At 40.3% G+C, this 26,134-nt stretch overlaps 1 protein-coding gene and 2 long non-coding RNA genes across 4 annotated transcripts in view; 1 reads left to right on the top strand and 2 right to left on the bottom strand.

Moving 5' to 3' along the window:
- On the bottom strand, positions 1–23,999 carry LOC120248642. Its single transcript, XR_005532636.1, has 5 exons — positions 23,843–23,999; positions 23,409–23,479; positions 13,778–13,869; positions 2,290–2,420; positions 1–566 (listed from the first exon to the last, which is right to left on the bottom strand). It is a non-coding gene; the product is annotated as an uncharacterized LOC120248642 (long non-coding RNA).
- Positions 1–26,134, top strand: part of AK5 (adenylate kinase 5) — a 233,373-nt gene that overhangs the window by 164,542 nt on the left and 42,697 nt on the right. For both annotated transcript variants that reach the window (XM_039257066.1, XM_039257067.1), the window contains exons 9-10: positions 7,652–7,694; positions 12,941–12,985. In XM_039257066.1, the coding sequence (XP_039112997.1) occupies positions 7,652–7,694; positions 12,941–12,985 (88 nt within the window). The remainder of the gene's footprint in view (positions 1–7,651; positions 7,695–12,940; positions 12,986–26,134) is intronic.
- LOC120248641 lies at positions 7,254–10,199 on the bottom strand. The gene is made up of 2 exons (XR_005532635.1): positions 9,857–10,199; positions 7,254–7,554 (listed from the first exon to the last, which is right to left on the bottom strand). It is a non-coding gene; the product is annotated as an uncharacterized LOC120248641 (long non-coding RNA).

The raw sequence follows: 26,134 nt of genomic DNA, 5'->3' as shown, positions 1-26,134 counted from the left end.
ATTTAATAAGACTGGGAAAAGGTTAGCCTAACATCCCCTATATTTTTTTATCCCTGTTTACTCAATTATACAAGTACTTCCACAACAAGAAGGCCTCTAATTGTGTATACTTCAGTGAGAGAGAAATGAGACTTGCCATAAAATAAATTCTTGGGTGTAACTAAATTACACAGCACTCTCCATACTTTTTTTTCCAAATTGCCCATTACTTTAAATGAAAACATGCTTTAGGAAAGAACTGTAAACACTCAAAGTGCTTCTCAAGGACCAGTCTCTCTTCTTCCTGCTGATAAAATGCAGTTATGTTTCTATTTTCCAATACTCTCCTGCAGAAGATCCAAGGAATCTCAAAACTATATTCACAGCTAACCAGTAAACTTGAGGACTTCACTTTCACATCGCTTGGTCAACATGACCCGGCTTCAGTCCATCTTTTAGCAAAGGAATCCACCTTTCTCCGTCTTCATAGGACACCATGAGCATTCACTTCACTGGTGTAGTGCAGTCACTTGATACGCTCTGTGCTCTACATCACGCACAGACAGGATGTCACGCTCCATCAAGGGCTGCAGAAGAGACATCAGGACCCAGGCATGGGAACCAGGCGAGTGCACCAGCTGGTGCATCCTGCCCGGTCACATAGCTTGCTGAGCCGGAGTTTCCTCATCTCAGCAATAGGAAGTCTCAAACATGCCCACTCCTAGTGTCTTCTGGGGATTGGATGACATCATTCACATTAAAAACACTCTAAACACTAGCAAATAGCAATTCCAATAACTGTTTTTTAAAATTGTTTACTCAAGAGGCACCTGGGTGGCTCAGTCGGTTAGGTATCTAATTTCAGCTCAGGTCATGATTCCACAGTTTGTGGGTTCAAGCCCTGCATTGGGCTCTGTGCTGACAGCTCAGAGCCTGGAGCCTGCTTCAGATTCTGTGTCTTCCTCTCTCTCTGCCCCTCCCCCGCTTGTGCTTTGTCTCTCACTCTCTCTCTCTCTCTCAAAAGTAATAAGTAAACATTTTTTAAAATTTTAATTGTTTACTCAAGGTGTTTGCTGTTTTTTGGGTTTGTTTTTGTTTTTGTTTTAATATTTTTATTTATTTCTAGGAGAGAGAGACACTGTGAGCAGGGGAGGGTCAGAGAGAGAGGGAGATACAGGCTCTGAAACAGGCTCCAGGCTCTGAGCTGGCAGTCAGCACAGAGCCCGACGCGGGGCTTGAACCACGAACCGCGAGATCATGACCTAAGCGAAAGTCGGACGCTTAACCGACTAAGCCACCCAGGTGCCCCTGCTGTTTTTTGTTTTTTAATAAAAGAGATTCCCAGAGTGTTATTTTCAGGTTATGAGATGGTGAAATAGCCTGGCATTGTTTGGGTTGTTCTTTTTTTAATTATTATTTCTTCTTGTTAAGATTCTGCTTCTCAATGAAGATGACCACTTCTAAGAATTACAGACATTTTGTGCCTCAAACCCATCCCCACCTTCCTGTTGTTGCTTTTTAGAACCAGTGATCGAGGCATTAGGATCAGTTTAAATAGAAACCTAGGAAAATCCTCATGCTAGCATTTCACGGTCCCTGATTCTTCCAGAACTGCTTAGTACTGAGTGAGGTAAGAAAAAATTAGAAAAGACTGCTCCTCACATTCATTTCAGAAACTAGAGAATCTCTTTGAAATTCATTGTTTTGAATCTTGAAGTTGATCTCTGTGCTTAGTGTCAGAGAAAGAAAATAGTCTTTTCTTGGCAGCTTTTGTGAATTTTAGGACAAGAAATTCATCTTGGCTGTGACATGCTGTTGTTAAATAAAGCCTCTGCCTCATAATTCCATCTGAAGCTGTATACATTTTTATACCATGAAATATACACACAGTTTAATACAAACGGGAACTAGGAAGATAGCCCAAAAATGCTCTACTATTACCTCCTTCCTGGGAGAGCTATCGTTTTATGGTCCCCAAAAAGATTTTTATATATTTATTTTTAAATATTTTTTTATTAATTTCAAATAACTATTGCTTTAAACATTTTTAAATATGTATTTATTTTTGAGAGAGAGACAGAGCGCAGGTGGGGGATGGGCAGAGAGAGAGAGGGAAACCGAATCCGGAGCAGGCTCCAGGCTCTGAGCTGTCAGCACAGAGCCCGATGCAGGGCTTGAACCCATGAACCATGAGATCATGAGCTGAGCCAAAGTCAGACACTTAACTGACTGAGCCACCCAGGTGCCCCTACACTGTCTATATAAGGAGGAGCAGTAAAAATATCTTGACTATATGATCTCACCTCTTACCTCACCAGTAAGAGGCTGCTGATAAAGAAACATAGGTTGGTAGCAGAGCACTGAGGGCAGCATTGGACGCTCAGACACATCCCCACACACGCTGCACAGAATGGGTCCTGCAGGCAGGCGCATACACCAGGCTGCAATCAAAGCAGATAGAAGAATGTAATATTTTATGATTGGTGAACCCATCCTGGAGGCTGTGTTGCTCTATTTTTCTCTCTTCCCCCAAAATTTGAATAGTTCAAAGAATTGAGAGTGACAAGACATTTATATCATAAGGTGGTGATCATAGGAGCCCCAGTCCTAAAGGAAAACATATATGCACGTCAACTAGCTGTTCTTCCTACAAAGGATACCAAACTCTAGCCTCGCAAAAACAGTTCCTTGCCCACACTTCCACACAGGGAAATAAAGTTGAATGCAACTTGCTTTTGCTCTCCTATGGCTCTGGCCTGACTGGAGACTGAGAGATATAGACCAAAGCATATCTATAGTCCAAACCCAGTTTCCCATAGAGCCACAAGTCCTGTCTTGAGGTTCTAGCTGTGTCACTGCAACAGGATTTTTTTTTAAATTTCTCCCCTTCAGTTACCAACATTCTATCATAAATACAGCACAAGAAGATATGGCAACCTGAACTTGCTTTTGTGTGTTAGTGGTTTCTCTGCAGCTTTCCCCATCTTCACGAGCATTAATTACCTCATTGCAGGCTGTGTTTTGGCTCCATATGTGTGAGTCATAATTGGCACTTACATAAAATATGCACCAATATTAGTTCCATTTCTGTCAGTTTGTTCAGATTTGGTATTCTGCTTTATGCCCCCCCAACCTAATTTATTACTGTGGAAAGTCATCTATGTCTCATTGTACCCGTAAAGCTCAACCTCACAATTCAGACTTACAGGTGTCAGAAGCTGACTAGATGGGGCACAACACAATGAAAGACCGCAACACCAAGAAGCAGCCATGGGCTCTCAGGGTAGAAGTTGGTAGTTAATGGGTTGTGCTTTCTCAAAGTGTGCCTCACTGCAGATGCAGCCACAGATTATTAGCTATTTCTGAAATAAGCCTGTATAACATTCTGCTTCTTATATAATTGACATTCTGAATTAATACCTTTTATGAAGAACATACCTTTAAAAGAAAGAGATAAGACTTGGAGCTTCCAGGGCTTTTATGGGATCTTTTTCACCAAAACAAAACCAGAAGTGTTTGCCTCTCATTAGTTGTGTGTGTGTGTGTGTGTGTGTGTGTTGTTAAGATGCCAGATTAATTTTATTTATAAAAAAATTCACATGGGAATCATGAGGTTTATTGAGCATCACAGGAAAAATAACACCCCCAGGTCAAATATCCTATTTACCTGGGCTTTCATGTGAGTGAATGTAGTGCAACCCATTCCTGGCTCCACTCTGCCCCAAACACCCGTTCACTATCGGGGCTTTAATGGAAGTAAGGAGGGGGCTCATATGAAGCAGTTGGGCAAATAGACTAGAAGGTTATGAATAAGAGCTATGGATAAAAAAGTCAGACTCAAGAAGCCACATAGAGGTGAGATAGGCCCCTTTATAACACAGCACATTATTTTATTAATTCAGATTAACCTTGATCACTCTTCTAAAACATGATAACTAGGTGAAAGAAAGATCTGAGGCAGTTCAGCTTGTAAGATGGGTGTAAGTCTTATAACTCAACAGTGATATTAAAAATAACGCTGCCTGCAAAAACAGACCCATAGACCAATGGAACAGAATCGAGAACTCAGAAGTGGACCCAAAAGTATACAGCCAACTGATCTTTGACAAAGCAGGAAAGAATATCCAATGGAAAAAAGACAGCCTTTTTAACAGATGGTGTTGGGAGAACTGGACAGCAACATGCAGAAGAATGAAACTAGATCATTTTCTCACACCATGCACAAAAATCAACTCAAAATGGATAAAGGACCTGAACGTGAGACAGGAAACTATCAACACCCTAGAGGAGAAAGCAGGAAACAACCTCCTTGACCTCCACCGCAGCAACTTCTTACTTGACACATCCCCAAAAGCAAGGGAATCAAGAGCAAAAATAAACTGTTGGGACCTCATCAAGATTAAAAGCTTCTGCACAGCCAAGGAAACAACCCAGAAAATTAATAGGCAACCAACGGAATGGGAAAAGATAGTTGCAAATGACATATCAGATAAAGGGTTAATATCCAGAATCTATAAGGAACTCACCAAACTACACGCCCGAAAAACAAACAACCCAGTGAAGAAATGGGCAGAAGACATGAACAGACACTTCTCCAAAGAGGACATCCAGATGGCCAACAGACACATGAAACGATGCTCAGCATCCCTCCTCATCAGGGAAATACAAATCAAAACCACACTGAGATACCACCTCACGCCAGTCAGAGTGGCTAAAATGAGCAAATCAGAGAACTCTAGATGCTGGCGAGGATGTGGAGAAACGGGCACCCTCCTACACTGTTGGTGGGAATGTAAACTGGTACAGCCCCTCTGGAAAACAGTGTGGAGGTTCCTCAGGAAACTAACAATAGAACTCCCCTATGACCCAGCAATAGCACTGCTAGGAATTTACCCAAGGGATACAGAAATGCTGAGGCATAGGAGCACATGTACCCCAATGTTCATAGCAGCACTCTCCACAATAGCTAAAACATGGAAAGAGCCTAAGTGTCCATCAACAGATGAATGGATCAAGAAGATGTGGTTTATCTATACCATGGAATACTACATGGCAATGAGAAACAATGAAATCTGGCCATGTGTAGCAACATGGATGGACCTTGAGGGTGTTATGCTGAGCGAAATAAGTCAGGCAGAGAAGGACAAATACCATATGTTTGCACGTATAGGAGGATTAGGAGGAACTTGACGGAGGACCAGGGGGGAGAAGAAGGGGGGAAATGGTGGGGGAAAGGGAGGGAGGCAAGCCATGAGAGACTCTTGAATGCTGACAAAAACTGAGGACTGATGGATGTGGGGGGGAGGGGGGGATGGGCATGAAGGAGGGCACTTTGGGGATGACCACTGAGTGTTATGTAGAACCTAATTTGACAATAAACTATTTGTAAAAAAAATAAATAAATAAAAAAAAAAAAAAAAAAAAAATAACGCTGCCTGGGTATGATCAGTAGCTGTTTGACAAGCAATAAGCAGAGTCGGATGGAACAATCCTTTTCCAGCAAAAGCTACTGAACCTCTTTCTATGTAGATGCATGTTAGGCAAACATATAACTTCAAACAGGTCCCTATCTTAGGTGGGCTTCAAACAGGTCCCTATCTAGAGGCAAAACCTGAAGTGGGGATTATTTGCAAGTGTGATATTAGGGAATGCTCTTAGGAGAGGGAAGGAGATGCAGGATAGGGCAGGGGTAGGAGCCGAGCAAGCATGTGATCCCAGTTGGCTTTTAGCTTCCGTCTGATCTCAAGGGGAACACTAGGGCTCAACTTATACTAGAATTGTCCCATGTTGAAGGTGGGGCCAGGCTTCTCTTAGCAACAGCTGGGAGATGGGCAGCAGCAGGACACTAACAGATCCAGGGTGGTAGCCAAGCTCGTGGGACTAAATCCCCAGGAGCCATGCTATGTGGTAGGAGATGTGGTTCTCACTAAGGACGTGATAACATGGCTATGGGCTCCTCACAGGACCTCAATGACCACTAATGTCCTCATCTGTAAAATGGGAGAGGGGGATGGCAGGGGTGTATTAGATGATTCCCCATAACTCCAAAATGCAATGCTCTAAAATGCAGTTATTTCAACAAGAGAAGTAGGGAGAGGCTCACTAAGGAATAATTGACATTTTTCCTAATCATGGAATGAAGTTAATGAATGTAAATGCATCCCTGAATGACCACTCCATTAAAAACTTTTCTCTCACCTGAAATAGCTCTGTATACACAGGCAAATCTAATAAGACAAGCAGTAAAGTTGCCCTGAAGGCGTATGTTCTAAAAAAGGATAGCAAGGCTCTGTTTTCAAACAAGTACTCTCATGGCAGTTTACCTTAAGGGAGCGCTAATACAACCAGCCAACCTCATTTAACCAACTCCTACATCAAAGCAAATTAGAAGCAAGAGGCTAGAGCGAAGCGTGAGCCACAGGCTGTCCATGCAAAATGGCACAACCTCTACAGAGAGCAGTTTGACAGAATCTATCAGTTATAGATATGTTTACTCTCTGACCACACAGCCCCTTCTCTGGGAATTTATCCTACAGGTAAATGTGTATGAAATGACCCTTATACGAGCTTATTCACTGTGCTACTTTTTCCAAAATAACCCAAAATTGGAAACAATTCAGTGGTCCTTCAATAAAGGACTAGTTAAAAACAACCACTGTGTTACCTTCCATATGATAGAATACTGTACAACTGAGAACATTCCGTATTGATATGGAAAGTTCTCCAGGATACACTGATAAGTGAAAAAGCAAGGGGAATAACAGTATCATTACAGATGAGTTTGTATATTATGAACATATATGCATGTGTAATATAAGTACTCTGCTTTCTGTATGCAAAATTAAGGTAATAAGATTATATATCTGTGTTCAAATGTATCCATAGATATCTGGAAGTTCTTTGTGTATCTGGAAAAAGATGCAAGAACACCTCTGTGAGTGGTTACCTATAATGGATGAGGGAGTGGGGAAAATGTAATGGATGGAGACATAAGTAGAAATTAGAATTCTCACCAAATGCCTTTTTATATAAATTTTCATTCTAAAATTCCCCCCACCTCACCCCCCAACTACCACTGGTTCTTCTCTGAGGAAAATGCAGCAGCTGCTTGATTAAAAATAAAATAAAACATTTAAAAGCAGACATCAATCAAAGCTGGTCATTCCAGTCTCTCTTATTGCATGCTTTAGTTTTCAGAGACTGGCCAGTGGGTAACCATATGACACCCGATGCTGAAATTACTTCCAATCGGAAGAAACTGTGCCAAGTCTAGCTTTAAACCATGAAGTTGTTTATAAAACTGCTGGGACTACAAGCATCAGTGAGCTTTGGGTACTGAAGGGTGTTGTGTTCTTCAAATCAGCTTTTCTGATCACAGATGGGTCATGCACCAAGGAAATGAAGTATGATATTGTAGCAGGCTGCACAATCAGGATAGCATGAACTCTTGGGACAGACAGCCCAGGTTTCGATCTGGGTTTTGTCCCTCACTGCTACATGACCTTCAACAACTTCTCAAATTCTCAGCTTCTTCATCTGTCAAAGGTGGATAGTGACTGTGCCTCCTTCGTAGAGCTGTTTGGAAAGTTACGTATGTTAATGTATGCTGGCAAGAAGTTTAGCACAATACCTGTTGATACTGTCATCTAATATTTTGATTTTTTATGTACAGGGTGATGACCAGTTAAACATATTTGGAGAGGATACCATGGGAGGTAAGTTTCCCTTACTGATCAGACCAAAGTTGTATTTTAATAGCTTTGAACATGTCTTTTCTATTAAACACCAACTAAGAGACAGTAAACTACTGACAGAATGCAGTTTTTCCTTAGCCAGGCTACACAATTAAGATTGGAATTCTTTGGATCTTTCCCCTTTTATCAAGAAACAAAGGGCCACCTCACTTAGATGCATTTCCTTACTACCCAGAGAACATGACCCTTGAAATGCTTAGTGAAAATGGAATGTCCTAGTAAAAATATGTTTGGGAAACATTTAACACTCAATCCCCTTTGGAAGAGACACGTATAACAGCATAGCAAGATTCCTACAAGTCTTGCAGTAAAGACAGCTGGCTAACTTTAACAATCTTCAAATTTATTGGAAGTCTTTTTCCTACATAGTAGTTAAAATACTTCAGCTGTTGGGATACAACCTAAGAAACATCCAAATTATCCTGCTTTGTAACTGTTGTCATGTTAAAAGTCTTGCAAACAACTAGCGAATTCAGCCTTAACTGTCTGAAAAATAGCTAAAATTATGTGAATTTGGGATTGTCCCAAAGAGATAAGGCTCATGATTGCCCCAGGTAAAGTACTTTCTAACATTTCCACTCGGTAATAAATGTTGCTGTAATTATGGTTCATGGAAATATGTTTGTATTGACTGTGAGCAAGTAAGTGATCTGGCTTTCCAGATAGCCCCAGCTCTAATCCTACACTGATCCATGAGCATGAGGTGATAGATAAAGTGTCATTTGATGATAATGGCCATAGCAGTATGTGAAAATCTCAGTCACCAGATGACATCATGGTGATTCATGGGGAAAGGCACATAAACATGAGCCAAGTGCAAATAATCAACTCAGTCCCAACTGGACAGGGATTGATTGATTGCCCAATAAAGTTTCCCTGTTTCCTGGTTATAAAATTAATATGTATTCATAGTGAAAATGTTTTTAAGGTAGAAAGTAAGAACTATAAGAACTACCTCTAAATAATCATGGTTAATATTCTAGTGTATTTCATTCCAGTGGGTTGGCTATATACCATTTTTGATACAGTTGAGAATACATATGTATATACAAATAATTATCTCCATTCTTTTTGTGTATATCATAACATAAGCATGTTCCCAAGTTGTTACAAACGTCCATGACCTTAACTTATAATGACTACACTGCATGAATGTTCTATCATAGGTACAACCATACCCAATAACAACCACAGCCACTTTCCTAAATTGCAAATAGATTAAAAGTTGTTCAGCTTGTATAGAATTGTAGAATCACTATATTGTACACCTGAAACTCATATAACCTTGTGCATTAACTGGACGGGAATTTAAAAAAAGAAACAGTTGTTGCTTAGCTTCATAAAAGGAAGCTGGAAGTCTAGAGAACATGAGATGACCATCTGGTCCATGAGTTAAAAGCACCAATGTATGTGCCTTTAATAGAAAGCTCCAGATAACATAGGATTTTTCCAGTCACTGTGGACTGTTCTGTAGAGACTGCAGCATCTCTTTGATTAGAAAGAACAAAAAAATTTTATTCCTCAGTGTGAAAAACAGATGGTTCCCCAAACCCCAAATTCACATCTTTCCTCTGATTTTAGCTCCCCTCCTGTTTCTGAACCCAATTCTTCATGTCCCATTTTCTCTTCAGAATTGGGCCTTTCCCTCAGATAGTAGTGGATTCCGGCAAAAAGGTAGCATTGTGTATATAAAAGAAGCATCCCAATTTTACTGAAAAGCAAATTGGATCACTGTCAGAGGAGTGATCTCACTTTCAAAAGTACTTATCATCTACATAAAATATGAAGTGTAAGTCAGGGACCTATCCGTTCATTTAAGTGTAAAAACTGCAGTTTTATCACCAAGCTGGGAAATAAAAACTTTGTACTATCTCTCTAGGTAATCACATTCCGCCTGTCATTTTAGTCAGCTCACACCCAGAGTAAGAGCAAAAGCAGCTGCCTTCAGAACCGGGAAAAGACCCTGAACTCCACCTAGACTGGGAGCCCAGGGCTGGCTCCGCCCAGACTGACTCCTCCCTCCTGGGTCTCCCCTCTAGGAGGGGTAGCTCCAGGAACTTCCACAGCCCAGGGTCTGAAATGCACAGCTCAGGAGCCCGGAGTTCCAACAAAACACCAAATACCTTTGAATTCTAGAATCTTCACTTCAAAACTTCACGCATATTTTCCATGAAGTGAAAAATCACAATATTCTACATTTTAATCTATTACTGTCTCTTCGACGTATATTATAGTTTGAAAAGTATCTCCCTTAGCATAAGGGGTGAATTAAGAATGATACAATATTCACAATTTTCTTCAATTACTCCATCTGCAGTCACATCTGCCCAGCTGAGGGAAGCATCCAGTCTCAGATCTGTTTTGTTTACCCAGCATGGTGCTCTAAACACTTGACTTTAAATGTTATGAATGTTAAATGTTATAAACAAGAGTTAGCCATAGTTCATAACATGCCACGCCCACCCTCTTCACTGGCTTGGAATCTCTGCCTGCTCTTTGTCTAGGCACATAAAAGAAACTCTTCTGAAAGTTCTTTTTAGAATCAGCCTTCTGCCACCCACCCACCCACCACCACCCCTGGGGTGTTAAACTAAGCTGCTCAGAAATTAGCCAGTCTTGGGGCAACTGGGTGGCTCAGTCAGTTAAGCATCTGACTTCAGCTCAGGTCATGAGCTCATGGTTCCCTGCATCAGGCTCTATGTTGACAACTCAGAGCCCGGAGCCTGTTTCAGATTCTGTGCCTCCCTCTCTCTCTCTGCCCCTCCCCCCACTCACTCTGCACTCTGTCTCTCTCTCTCAAAAATTAATAAACATTTTAAAAATTAAAAAAAAAATAAGGAAATTAGCCAGTCCAAGGATTCAGTTCTGACCCCCTCTAGAGCCTGCTTCTTTAGCTTTTCACCATCATTTGCTCAAGATGGACTCTAGATTGGAGCCGTACCTCCCTTACTTGCCTATGCAGACTCCCACTGTCAACTGCAGAGCATCCTGAACTAATCTACTTCAGTGCTGGCCTGCCCCCAAACTCTGTGACCCTGCCCTGGCACAGCTCAGCAGGCAGCCTGATCTCTATAACTAAAGCCCGTGGCCTTAACACCAAGGTGAATCTTTGTTTCTGCTCTTCTCTGAAACATTCTAGGGTAGGCCTGCTGTTTCTCCTGTCCTCAGGTCCACCCCCTAAACTTTTTGTTTGTTTGTTGTTTAGCTTGAGGATCCCCTGCTTTCAGGCTCAAGCAATAACCATTGGCACTTTCTGAGGCCAGAGATCCTGAGCTCACAGAGCCATTCCCAATTCAAGTTTGGGGCTGTGGTCACCTTATCCAGTAACCTCACTCTTCCCCAGAGCCTCTTCACATTTTGGGTTACTTTAGAAATCTTAAGCATGCAACAATAATTGCATCATAATTTTGGCCAAGGGACAAACGGGACCATTTCCTCCTGTGGCCCATTTATTTATCAGAACCACAGAATCATAGGTAGTTGAACCAAAAGAAACATTAGAGATCATTGGGTCTGACACCTTTACTCTACAGTTGGAGGAACTGAAGTACAAAGAGAGGAAGTCACTCGCCTAGGTCTAGTCAGTTGAGGATAGGATCAAAATTATAGCTATTGTCTACCCATCCTTCATGGCCAGCTACTACACCCATGACAACTGACAGTCTTTTAGAGCTCCACAAACTCTGGAGGTTTTTGCACTTTGCCAAAAATTCCTAATCATCCCTCTGTTTTAAAGTAGTGGTTCCTGAGGCGCCTGGGTGGCTTAATCGGTTAAGCGTCCGACTTTCACTTAGGTCATGATCTCATGGTTCGTGGGTTCGAGCCCCGCTTCGGGCTCTGTGCTGACTGCCAGCTCAGAGCCTGGAGCCTGTTTCAGTCTGTAACTCCCTCTCTCTCTGACCCTCCCCTGCTCATGCTGTCTCTCTCTCTCCTAGAAATAAATTAAAAAAAAAAAACCATTTAAAGTAGTGGTTCCTCCGTCCTATACAGTTGGGGTGAATGCACACTGGTGCAGCCACTCTCCAAAACAGTATGGTAGTTCCTCAAAAAGCTAAAAATAGAATTACCCTACCAGCAATTGCACTACTAGGTATTTATCCAAAGGATACAAAAATATTGAAATGAAGGGATACCTGCACCCTAATGTTTATAGCTACATTATCAACAATAGCCAAATTATGGAAAGAGCCCAAATGTTCAGCAACTGATGAGTGGATAGAGAAGATATGATAAATACACACACACATACACACACATGCGCACACACATGCACACGCACACAATAGTATATTACTGAGTCATCAAAAAGAATGAAATCTTGCCATTTGCAATGACATCGATGGAGCTGGAATGTATTATGATAAGTGAAATAAGACAAAGAAAGACCAAAATCATGTGTGGAATTTAACAAACAACCATAGGGTAGGAAAGAGAGGCAAACCAAGAAACAGACTCTTAACAATAGAGAACAAACTGCGGGTTTATGGAGGGAAGAGGATGGGGGATGGGCTAGATAAGTGAGGCCACTTACTGTGATGAGCACCAGGTATTGTATCTAAGTGCTGAATCACTAAATTCTACACCTGAAACTAATGTTAAATTGTATGTTAACTAGCAGGAATTTAAATAAAAACTTGAAAAAAAATAAATAAAGTAGTGGTTCCCAAAATTCAGTCCTCACTCTCACCATCTTAGGGATTTTTGTTTCATCTCTATATGACCTATGCTAGATATTATTTACTTAATATCTTTCTCTAAATTGACTCACTATTATTATTTAAACAGATTTATTTTAGAAGGAAATTTTATATCACCATCTTAAATAAAAAATAGTATTATTTTCTGTAAATAGGAACTATATTTAAAATATTGTCTTCCAGATTCCCCACTTGTGCTTAAACCCCTCTTTATTAACAGAGATGAACAAAAGTTAAGAAAAATGTAAAATAACACAAAATTGAGATACTTAAGAACATTTTTAAATGATTTAGAAAATTATCTTTCTTTGTAATTCATGCTATTTAATGGCTTATCAATTTTGCCACCAAAAACTGATAGTTTGTGTTAAAATGAAAATATGTTACCAGGGTCTGGAAATGCTTCTTATCAAATAACACTACAAGATTTTGGTTTTTACACAACATAAGTAAAACCTGTATTTCAAAATATTTTACTTGCCATTAACTTAAATTATTCTTACTTTAAAGGTTTCATGGAAGATTTGAGAAAGTGTAAAATTATTTTCATGATTGGTGAGTAACAGCTCTCAACTTTTCTAAAGCAATTGCTAATAATAAACAACTTAGTAAAGAAAAAAACTGTTCTTTTCTTATTCTGCCCATTTTTCGATTAGGAAATACTCTTGAGGCTTCTCGATTGTTGCTTTCATTTATGCAGTTTTATATTGTTTTTGGCTTTGTATTCTAAAGCATAGACAAAGTAAGACTCTAAGGAATGTCAGACTCCTGATTGTAGCTCTACAGTAATGAAATACCTTATCATCTCATGGGTATGAAGAAGTCATACGTTAAAACCTAACACATACATTTTGTTTGAACAATGAGCTCACTAAATATATCAGCTCACTAAATATATTAGCAACCACATATTCAAATATATTTCAGTAACCATACCCTGCATTCCATTTAGCTAGTGGTAAGAAAAATTTCATTTATTTAATGCCTAATACTGTGAACATCATTGGTAAATTCATTGTGGGATAAAATTCACCAGCATTTTCTAAGCACCAACAGTGTTCCAGGTCATCTCACTCAATCCTTCCTCAATTCTATACGTATCTCTATTAAATATCTATTTTACAGATAAGGACGCTGAGACTCAGAAAGGTAAACACACTGGTCCAAGCCCATGTGGCTAATGACTGTGAGAACTGGATACCCAGTTTTCCCCTTAGAAATCAATGGGACTATTTGAGCAACAGTTATAATTGCACAGAATAGCACCAAATATTGTCAGAACACCTCCCAAAAGTTAGTACTTTTTCCTCTAATTATTCAAGTCTTTAGAAAAGTTAATATACCTACCTTTGCATTTAAAAAAATGTCTATTCATATTCAGAAATAATGAAAAGGTCCACACATCCTCAGTGGGTGGGAAAAAGAATGGTTGTCAGCACCTAAGAAATATAATCATATAAACTTAGACTCCTGCACCCTAAAGTCGGATTGTTTCCTTGGGAATCACTCACTAAGTCTCCCTCATTGTCAGATGAGGAAACTGGGTCCCAGAGAATCTAAGAGATTTGATGAAGGTCATTCAACCAACTGGTGATGGAGAGGAGACTAGGGCTGCAGTTTCCCATCCCAGGGCTCTCCCCACTCCACCACACAGCTGTGTGAGTTGTTACCCTGGACTGTCTCCCACATTCAGTCATCCACCCCGCATGTCCTGAGGACTGGACCCCTGCTGGGCAGTGAGGGGTCGCAGAGCTTCCATCCTAGGTGAAAAGAAGAACTAATCAAATTATTATCACAAACTTAAGAAGGAAACAAAGTAATGAAACAGAACAACCAGGATTGAGTGTCTGGGGTAGAAGTGGGTGATCAGAGTGAACAGGCAAGGCTTCCCTATAGAAGTGATATTTAAGCAAAGAACTGAAGGAGGACACCAGGCAACCGAAGGGATTCATAGAGGTGAGAGGAGGAAGAATTTCAACCAAAGAGAACAGCGTGTCTTAAGCAGTGAGAATCTTGAGCCCAACCTGAGTTCTGTTTCCGACTTGCTTGCCTCTTGTTGACCTTTACCATGGGAACTGGATGAACTCTTGCCACACTTTTTACATTTTTTTCGGAAAGTATAAGTAAATTATTTCTACTCCTTACTGAAGAGAAACTCATCATCCCAATATCAAAGAAAATTCCCCCTTCCACATAAACTTTAACCACTTTTCTTGCATCAAGGTCATACACAATGAAGTATACTTTCTAGTCAGCTTTTCTCTTAGGGGCCAAATTAGAAAGAGGAGAGGCTCTTTAAACCTGATGTTCAGTATCCAAAGAATGAGCCTTTATTATCACATAGAAATCTGTGTCTTGAATAATGTGATCCAAAAACAGCTTCTAAAAATAGTACAGCGTGTTTTGTGATTGTTGTTATTTTCTCTAACAATAATATTATTTCAGATTTACCAGTTGTTTAACATTCACAATTCAATTTTGAAATGTATTTTCCAATATCACTTCTGTCTGTCTAGGTATAACTAAAGACCTTGGCTCATCTAAGTTCTGTGCCCTTGAGAAAATCAAATAGCACAATGTAAAATCTCTGGCATCAGACAAAGCTTGAAACCCCCAACCATCCACAGACTGCAATCTAAAAATTCCTGCTCTGTTAAAGGTTTTTCTTACATTAACCAAACTCTCTCGTATTTTAACTTATTGGTCAGTTACTATTCTATGAAAGATTTCAGGTTACTGTTTAGGCAGTAGAAGGTATAAAAACCACTGTGGTATGAGGAAAAATGGTTGTTCTCCTTCTAGGGTATTTAGGACTCTGCTTGGAAATTAAGACCTTGGTTCTAAACATTTCCTTGACAGATGGCGGAGTGAGATTTGGGGGCTATATTGTTGCAGGTCAATTTGAAGCTCATAAAAATACTTAGGATGTCATAGACACACCCATAACAGTTTTGATGAGTCCTAGGAAACAAGGGTCCATTGATTCCAGTGAAACAAATGTGGTGTTCCCTATAAACCTATATGAAAAGATGAGGTTGAATTTTTCACTTTTCAAATTATTGTATTGACATCTACCAAGACAAGTGGGGTTGGAGTATTAGCCAAAGACTAGGTTGACATTCTTGCTGTTAGTCTGAAGATAAAAATTAATATTCCTAAGGCACTGCTGTCCTATTTCCTTTTTGTCCACAGAAAGGTCCAAACTCCTTAGACTGACCTTCAAAGCCTTCTCCCCACTGGCCTCACTGTGCCTTCCCATCTCCCACTCCAACCCCATGTGAGTCTGTGGCTCCAACCCCACTTCCCTCACTTTTGCCAGTCCTGTGAGTTGAAATGTCTTCTCCCCTAGTTAATCATGCCCCAAAGTCAGGTTTAACTTCTAGCTCCCTGTGACATCTTTAATCGCCAACTTCTTCCTTCTGTGTGTTCCTTCATTGCGTGTGTCTGCATCACTCATTTAGATACCTTGTAATGACTTAGGAAAACAAATTATTTGTTGGGATAATGAATTCTATAAGAAGCAGTGTGGTCAGTTTCCATAACAACTGAAATAGCAGTTGGAATTCTTGGACTGGAACTGACAGGCAGGTTGCTGCTGCTGTAGCTGTTTCTGGCAGGACAGTTTTCTGGTTAATTATGAGCCTCATCGACACCCCTGACTCCACTGTAGCTCCTACCTTCTCACCCAGAACAAACAACACCAACTTCCCTCACCTCCGAGCAATTTCTTATTCATTTGCAAAATAGTGTTCAGTCGGGGGCAGTGACGGACCGCCATCTGAGTGGAAAACATATTCAGGGAACGTGCACTGTCTGGACCAAAAGGAAAAGTGGCGAGGATGGATCTAGCTAGCCCTTTGAATGTTGAGTGAATATTACCTTTGCTCATGAGGAAGACAGCTCAGTAGCTGTTCATAAAGAAATACCTTCCACAGGGCAGATAAGGGATCTCAAAGGGTCAGGACAGTGATCAGAAGGATTAAAAAAGGTTCTCTGGACTTTAGTAGTTTACACACAAGACATAAAAACCATGCCAATGTACATTATGTATAAGACTGGGGCTCAGTCATTGCTGAAAATGGAAAATTAGTTGGATACTATAAAAAATATCCCTTAAAGAGCCTCATTATGTCTCGCTAACAGACTCTTACAGTTTTCACAACCTTTTTGGTACATTTCTTTCCTTTCTCTCTCTCTTTTTTTTTCCTCTCTTTCTCTCTTTTTTTATTCTCTTGATCATCGTCATGCTATTATCCAATCTATTTTGGCCTCTTTTTCCCTTCTATGCTTTTCATAGCCTGCCTATGCCCAGAATTTGTCACAACCTGAATTCCCATCAGTTCCTATCTTAGCCTTGGTAGAAGTGCTTCAATTTGGAAAATCATCTGGTTTTGCAGGCGAGATGTGATACTAATGGCATAATGGTCAAGACATCATTCTGTGGCTTTAACTTTCAGGATGTCGAGGACACAGATGGCTTTGTGTACCTTAGCATTAGTACTGACAAACTGCTTTTCAAGTGGTAAGCTTTGGGAGCCACTATTATAGTATTTTGTGTTATTTTGTATATTTTTAACCCTGTGCAAACTAGTTATCTTTATGTTTTTATGGAAAACTGTAAAAATAAGAATTTTTGCTTAAAACTCAATATTTTAATGCCTGTCATTATTTCACTATAGTCCTGATGTCATTTCATTGTTGTCCTGTTATCAAAGAACTATGAATTAATTTAATCTTTAGAAAATACTTACTTGGACCCAGATTCAACAGTTTTCATATTTATGCACGTATTTGGTTAAATTAAAAATGGAAAACAAAACTGATTGCTTTAATTCCACGTAGCTGTAAGAAAAGCCAGCATTCAATGAGCACTTAACACACACTAGGCATTGTATAAATAATGTTATCTTATTTGATGATCATATCCCCATCCTGACTTTTCAGGTAAGATGCTAGAAAGGTAAATAGTTTGCTAATAAGTGATGGATCTGGAGCTTGAAACCTTGGGTTTTATCACTGGCAACAAATGCTGCCAATTGCTGGCCTTGAAGTGACAGGTTGATTTTATTTCTTTTCAAGAAAATGTCTGCCAGATACTCAAGTCTGAAAACCCATAGTTTATCTGCTAGTCCATCTTCCAGAAGGTAAAAAATGGTGTTTAGCTAAAAAAAAAAAAAGCAAGTAGTTAAGCAACTCAAACAATCACAGTGTTTTTCCTCGAGAAAACTATTAGCCTAGGTGTGCTAAAGTGCCTTGTGTAAACCTCACACAAAATATTAAAATGGCATGTGCTTAAGGGCTGAAATGAGATGAAATGAATCTTTTATACTGCTTCATCAAGGGCACTCTTAAGTAACACTGGCATTTTTCTTCTTTTTGCTTTACTGTGAATTCATGGTGATGAATATAGATCTAGTAGAATTGAATGCAGCTGTCTGGATGCATGCTGTGGTTCTGTAACAATCGCTTCTGTACCATTAGTGAAAAGCAATAGCTTCTAAGTGTTGTAATGAAAATAAGGGACCACCCAAAATATACAAAAACACTAATTCAAAGAGATACATGCACCCTATATTTATTGCAGCGTTATTTACAATAGCTAAATTATGGAAGCAGCCCAAGTGTCCATCAATAGATGAATGGATAAAGAAGAAGTGCTGTAGGGGCACCTACGTGACATAGTTGGCTAAGCCTCTGACTCTTGATTTTGGCTCAGGTCATGATCACAGAGTCATGGGTTGAGCCCCACATCTGGCTCTATGCTGAGTGGGGACCCTGCTTAAGATTCTGTCTCTCTCTCCCTCTGCCCCTCTCCCCCGCTCGAACCCTCTCTCTCTGATAAAAAATAAAAAAGAAGTTGTAGTGTATATATACTAGCACACATATACACACACACCATGGAATATTATTCAGCCATAAAAAAGAGTGAAATCTTGCTATTTGCAACAACATGGATGGAGCTAGAGAGTATTATGCTAAGCGATATAAGTTAGAGAAAGACAAGTATCATATGATTTCAGTCATCTGTGGAATTTAAGAAACAAAACAAATGAGCAAATGAAAAAAGAGAGAAACCAACAAACAGACTCTAACTATAGAGGACAAACTGATGGTGACCAGAGGGGAGGTGGGTGGGAGGATGAATGAAATAGGTGATGGGGATTAAGGAGGGTACTTGTTGGGGAGATCACTAGGTGTTGTATGAGAATGTTGAATCACTATATTGCATACCTGAAACTAATATTACACTGTATGTTAATTATACTTGAATTAAAATTTTTTAAAAAAAGAAAATAGAGGACACCCCCCCCCCTCACACACACACACACAACATCTATGAACCACACTTTGGGAACTACCACAATAGGACTAACTGAGGTAGGGGTTATGTTAAGCAGGTATATGAAACCCTCGACTTAGCATTTGGAAAATCTTAGAGGAGAAAATAGCGTTTTGTGCCTTGTATTTTCACTAGCCTTTCAAAAGCAAATAACGTCACAAATGTGAGCAAGGGGTCTGGGATAAAGGGACACATCTACAGAAAGCTCATTTCTCTGGGCTGCTGTGGGCCTGGAAAAGTTCTAAATGTTTCTGTGTAGCCAGTATATGAGGGATGCCTGAAAGGAAAGCCTGGGTGCTAGTCAGAGGTGGGCAAAGGGGAATGTGTCAGGAGGACCCACAGGAGACTCCAAAGCAGGGCCTGGGTGGAGGTGGAGAGGGTGACTTCTAGGATCAACAACAGTGACCTGGAGGAAAGGGTGAAGAAAACCCTCCAGGTGGGAGACTATCCCTGACATTGGAGACTGAACCTTGAACTTGAATTAGTCCCATCAGGCCACTATGACAAAATACCAAAGCTCAGTGGCTTATAAACAACAGAAACTCATTTTTCACAGTCCTGGAGGCTGGGAAGTCCAAGACCAAGGCCCTGGCAGAATTAATGTCTGATGAAGGCCTGCATCCTGACTCATAGACAGCTATCTTTCCCTTGTAACCTCACATGGTGGAAGGGGTGAAGGAGCTCTCTGGGGCCTCTTTTAAAAGGCCACTAACCCTGTTCATAAGGGCTCCACCCTTGTGATTTAATCACCTTCCAAAGTCTCACCTCTTAATACCATCACATTGGGCTGTAGGATTTAACATGGGTTTGGAGGGAACACCAACATTCAGTCTATAGCAGAAAATGGACTATGATGCTTATCAGAAGTCATTAGATTAGACTAAGAAAACTCAGATGAGACTTGACTGCATTTCTGCTATAAAATGAAAATGGTAGCTCACCAGCTAGGCTAGGTTCACATAATGAAATATGTTTCCGTCTGACCGCCCAGCCTGTGGTCTGCCCTAACTGAAATATCATCTCTGCTTTGGACACAGACACAAGATTGTCACAGCTCTTTCTCCCATGGGGCCATGCAGTTATTAGGGGCCCTTTTGGCATTCTCCTGGCCTAAAACCTATATTTTCAAATCCCAGGCCATTCAGGATGGGAGAATAAACGAAGAGAGACATTGGGCCACTTTCCAAGAGAGCCTCAAATGCATTTACAAGCCAATGGGATATCTTTCTGATGTTGGAGAAATGCAGGCATTGTGTGCTGACAATGAACCTACTTAATTACATAAACCTTTTCATTGAAGAAATGCTCTAAGTAATGTTGAACTAGAACAGAACATTTTCATTTAATCAGACCAAATTAATAAATCTCTACAAAGGGCTTACTATGCTTAAAGGACTATGGGATTCAAAAAGACATTAAACTGTCCTTGGAATACTGCATGGCATAGCAGAAGCCCAGGGATTTTTCCATATTTTTTTTTTAATGATTTCCTCAAGAAAGGAATGTTGCTGAGTCAATTCAGTCATCTAGATGGGCCAATTACTGCTAAAAGGAAAAGCACCCAGGTAAATGAGTTTTACCAAGGAAAGTGTTTAGAGACCTCATACCATCATACACATTATCTCCCTACCCATTTCTTGAAATCTTTATGGAAGCACCATTAACTTACCCACAGAGTCACCTGGTGAAGATTGAGTTACTCAACCTGTTCACTCAAAGCCACATCTCCAGGTCTGACTCACTGAAAGCTTCTTTTGCTTGTTCTGAGACCCACTAAGCATGACCAATGCTACCAACTCTAGAAGGACCCAGCACTGGAAATGAGAGAACACCCAAAACCTTGTGTTTATAGCTTGGGCCAATCCCTTAGCCTCTCTGAATTTCTTTTAAAATGGCAAAATGAGATATGTTTTATTTTCACCCCAAATTTGAGCAGCCAATGAGCTGATATGTTGCTAAGTGTTCTCTTAATTGGAAGCATGTGCAACAGAGAGACATAGCCCCAAGGAAGTGAAGTGTGATGGCAACAGGAAAAGTCACAGTCTTCATCTTCTACCCCCCAAATATTTATTTTAATTACCTAAGAATGGTATTAAAACTAACATATACTGTTGACTTACTATGTTCTAGGTACTGTGCTGCCTTTTTACATTTAGTTCTCACACCAATCATCAGTACTTGTATTTTGGCCCATTTTACAGGTGAAGAAGTAGCAGCTTAGAAGGTTAAGGAACTTTCCCAAGGTTACACCGTTAAGAAGTAGGACTCACACCCCAGTTTCTCAGACTTCAAAGCCCACAATCTAAAAGTGTCTATAGATATGTAGTAAGGAGGGGAGGTGGGAGTATTGTGGGTGGGGGAAGAGTTTGCCATAATTATTTGAATAAATGCCCCAATTTTCTATTTTACGTTGTTCCTGTATATCTAGTTATTGATGTCTGAAAGCAAAGACAAAGTAATAAGACATCAAATGAATATCGGTGAAACAGACCTCTGAGTGCCTCAACATGTTTCCACCAATTATTCGCAATTCCATAATAACTTCAAAACAGGAAACAATTGAAACCATAAAGGTATCTGAACCATTCTGAACACCGCGCCACCCACCCAAAGCGCATCAATTTTGGAATACACACTGCATCTTTACTGAGAATGCATATTGTGGATATCTTTTTTATGAGCACTACCAAAAGTATTTCAGAGAGCCAAGGGCAACAATGAGCAAGTGTTTGAGAATGTGATTCTGGGTGCTTCCAAGATTTTCTTTGTGGGTTGGGTAGAGTACCTAGACCACTTATTGATCTCAAACAATGACTTTGTTTAGAGGTGGAGGGGAACAAAAGCCTAGGCCAGGGGGTCTACAGCCTTCCAGAGGGCTGTATATAATCCCCGAATGATAAAAATATTCTCTCACTGCTATATTAAATTTTCCCATTAGCTATATACTCCTTTGGGTGATTTTCATTAATTCATTTGATACTCTTATTGAGTTTCTGCTATATGTCAGCAAAAAGGGATGAAAGATGAGGCTCCCTAATCTCATAGAGCTCATGTTGTAGGGAGGGAGCAAACAAACAGCACAGTTTAGTACAGTACATGCAATGGCAGCAACACGGGTAATGGAGAGAAAGACTGAAGTGGGCATGTGGGAGCAGAAGCAGATGTCAGAGCTGAGTCCTGAGAAGGAAAAGGAACTGGCCATGTGCTAAGTGGAAAGAAAGTTGGAGTCCATGGCAAGGAGAGGGAACAAGTGGGCAAGAGAGAGCGTCAGAGGCAAGGGGGCAGGAAGCAGTGACTGGCAGAGCTGGAAACAGATGCAGGGCCCAAAGCATGAAAAGCTGAGAACACCAGGCTAACAAAATAAACTTCATCCTGCAGCAATGGGGAGCTGTCAAGGCTTTTATTCTGTCACATGTCACCAGATTTGGATTTCAGAAAGTGCTCTCTGGAAGCATTGAGAGGAAGCCTAGACTGCAGCAGGGAGGCCAACTAGGAGGTCAGATGGATGGTCATGCAGGTGAGGCACAAGGAGTCCGTTGAAGTGGAAAAGAAGAAATAGATCCAAAAGATCTTAGGAAATAGAATCAACAGGACATAAAGATCCATTGTGTTCAGGTAAACGAAAAGAGAACTAGCATGACTCCTAAGTGGCCAGTTTAGAGGCTCCTGGGTGGATCAGTTGGTTAAGTGTCCGACTTTGGCTCAGGTCATGATCTCAGGGCTCATGTATTTGAGCCCAGCGTCAGGCTCTGTGCTGACAGCTCAGAGCCTAGAGCCTGCTTCAGATTCTGTGTCTCATCTTCTCTCTCTACCCCTCCCCCCACTCATGCTCTGTCTCTCTTTCTCTCTCAAAAATAAATAAACATTAAAAAATTTTTTTAAAGAAGTGTCTAGTTTAGATGACCAGGTGAACATAGGTGTCATTCAAGGAGATAAGGAATGTGGAGAATAAATGGGTTTTGAGAGAGTGATGAAATGTGTTTTACACATTTTAAGACTGAAATGCTAAAAAAAAAAAAAATTGAGATGCTAATGAGACATCCATCAGTTAATGTCCATTAAACAAGAGGCTTTTGAAATCTAGTACTCAAAATAACAAGTTGTGGCTGTAGACACAGATGTAGAATTCACCAGGGTATCAGTGGCAGTGAAACCACACATGTGCAAGGGATCACCCAGGGAGCTTAGGGACAGGGAGACTAGAGGAAGGCTGAGACCAGGAGTCTAGGAAACACCTGCACCAGAGCCAGAGGAAGAGAGAACAGCAAGGAAAGCAGAACATCAAGAGCAAATGGTGTCACAGAAAGCAAGGGAGGAGAGAGTTTCCATGTCAGAAAAGTTAAATAAAATGCAATGAGAATTGTGTGTTGCATTTGGCAACCGCAGAATTACTGGTGACTTTGGTGAGAGCAGTTCCAGTGGAACAGAAAGGAGTAAAGCCAGCTGGCTGAGGGGCAAATGTGAAGTAAGGAAATGAGGATGCATATAGACTACACTTGCAAGAAACTTGACTCTGAGAGAAAGCAAAGACTTAAGGCGGTAACTAAAGGAAAGAAGGTCAAAAGTAGATATGAGAGAGTCAAGCATACTTGTATAAAGAGAGAGGCAGTAAACCATCTAGTTAAGAGCGTGACCTACTTGAGTTCACATGCCAGACCCCTCTGACCTTGGGCAACATCCTCATATCCACTCTTCCTCAGTTTTCTCACCTGTAATGTGGAAAAAATGATTTTATCTAGGTCATAGTGTTGATGTGAGGATGAAATAAGTTAACACATGTCACAGCACTCCTAATAAATATTCAATGACCATTAGCTATTACTACAACTATTATATGGTGAATGAGGAGAGACAGCCAAAAAGAAAGAGAGGATCCTGAGAAAGGCATTGGGGGAGGTGGGGAGGGGAGAATAGCTATGATGGGATCAGAAGTGAATTGGAATGAGGAAAGGATACCTACAAGATGGGGGATGCATGACAGGTTAAAAGGTTGGGTGTTCATCTATCTGCTTCATATCATTTGTTGAAATTACACATCCCCTGAGGGACTGACATGTTAAGCAGTGTTTTACCTGAGCAACTGTGGTTAGCTGGGATCAGAGCAAGTTGAAGTGGAAAAGTATCTTCTAGGCCTTGGGCTTACATCTGCCTTTTGGCTGCCGTTTCCTCTTGTAGACACATTCTTGCAGTTGTTTACAATACAACAAAGATTTTACTGTAGGAGGCTGTATTTAGCCTTGAGGCATAAAGCAGAATAACAAGCCAGTGATTAAGGGGACAATAACTGTTTCTGCTTCTCCAAATGTAACATTCTCAAAGTATTGCCCTCTCATTTTGAGCTAGACTCCAGAACCAAGAGTCTCAGAGCATCTTTATAGTTGTAAATGAAACATATTTAAACCAACCATTAGGTGGCCATGGCAATGAAAGATTCCCTCCTCTTATAACTGGGTGGAGCTTTTTTGTGTTAACAGGACATAGTCCTGTGACCCCGTTGATTTTTTTTTTTTTTTCATATTGTCTGGGGCACTGACTCTGAAGGCAGTGTTCCTTATGGTTCTACTATGCTTTGAGGAATGCCTTCTACCAGAAAGAGGATCACCATGTCAGTGCCACACACCTGCCCATCCACACCAGTCAAATGACCTCAGTTTAAAGTGGAAGCTACTTACTTGGTCCAATTACATATTTTCCTGCATGCACTAACTCTTATAGTAAAAGCATGGAAAGCTGGTGTGGACAGAGCCCCAAGCAGAACACAGTCTTATTTTTCTTGGAAATCCTCAACTTGGTCTGGGTGGACCTGTTGAGGCAAGCTCTGAGACAGCCTCTCATTGCAACATTTGTTGTTGAAAGAGGAAGAGAATACTAACAAGTAAGAAACCTGGCTGAGCCCAGGCAAAAAAAGTCTCCTAGAGTCTACTCCTGGAGACCCCTTCCACTGACCACTTGCTTAAAGACAGTGATGGCCATTGACTGGAGAATAGTTTTTACCAAATTTCCTAGAAGACAGAGATCATGCCCTTTCTTTTTCTTTTCTTTCTTTCTTTTTTTTTTTTTCTTCATCTCTCTACAGTACCTATGGGATACCTGGCACTTAGTAGGCATTTGGTACATATCATTAGAAAAAATTAATGAATGCATTGAAATGGAATGGAAGATATAAAGACTTCATTGTCAGAAGTAAATGTATTAACTTGTCTTCTACCAGTAACCATCTCAGAGTCATAATGATAAGAGCAGAGGTTTCAAGTAAAACTAGAGGACTTGGCCATTTTTAAGAACCAACCATAACTAAGAGACTCTTCCACTGGATGGGTCCTGAAGAATAAATATGGAGTCTTTATAAAGTCTTACTGGCCCCTTCCCACAAAAACAAAATAAAAAAATTTATGCCTTTGGTAAATTTTGCTGAGTAGGGTAGCATATGGCTTCCATATCAGAATCAAGTTCCAGTCCAGCACTACGTAACTGGCATAGATGCCAGAAAACAAAATACAAAACAAATAACTAGCAAATAATTGACTTTGATCGTACTGATTCTGAGTTTTACCATCATTCAAAGAAGGGAATATAGAATAGAGTTGATTGTTAAACTGTCATTGAAGATGCCAAGAAAAGGAGGGGTTTTGTTTTAAAATTTTTAATGTTCCCACCCCTCAAGGGGCTTATAATTTATTTGATGAAGAAGAATTGATGCTTATAAAAACCTTAGAACTAATACAGGACAGTGTACAGTTAACTGACAAAGGAACTATTTAGTGAGTGTTAGTAGGAATTTTAAGACAAAGAAAGCACAATGGCTGAATGGATGGGAGCCACCTCCTGGGGTAGCTGAGAACCAAGGTGAGCCTCAGAGAGTGGATGGTATCTCCTAGGCTTGAGAGAAGGCTGAAGAGAGAGGGATTCCAAGAAGGGGACTTTAAGTAGGGAACAAATTACGGTAGTAGGAATATGCCCTCCATGGCCCAGGAACAGGAAGAAGATGGACTAAATTATGAAAGCCCCGGATGCTGAGAAATAATGTGACATTGACCAAGGATGAGTCCAAGGCTGGTGAACAGGCAGGAAGTGCCAGAAGGGAAAAAACTGCCCTTAATTAACTTGCTCTACTTTTATCATTTCCCATTCCCTCATTTCTGTTTGGACACACACAGCCAAAATCTCTCCTAAAACAGATTACCAGATTTTTTTTTTTAATTTAAGGATTGTTTTTATAAAAAATAATATATCTGTATTCTAGAAAACATGTATTAACAACAACAAATCACCCAAAATCCCAAAGCTTAGCAATGATTTTTATTAAGATTTTGATTTATAACCCTCTTAATGTTTTCTATGTATATATTTTTTAAATATATATT

This window comes from Hyaena hyaena, unplaced genomic scaffold, assembly GCF_003009895.1.
Source record: "Hyaena hyaena isolate Hyena2069 unplaced genomic scaffold, ASM300989v1 scaffold_601, whole genome shotgun sequence".
In the NCBI taxonomy this organism is placed as follows: domain Eukaryota; kingdom Metazoa; phylum Chordata; class Mammalia; order Carnivora; family Hyaenidae; genus Hyaena; species Hyaena hyaena.
The sequence above is the reverse complement of the archived record's forward strand: the minus strand, read 5'-3'. Positions and strand labels throughout refer to the sequence as shown.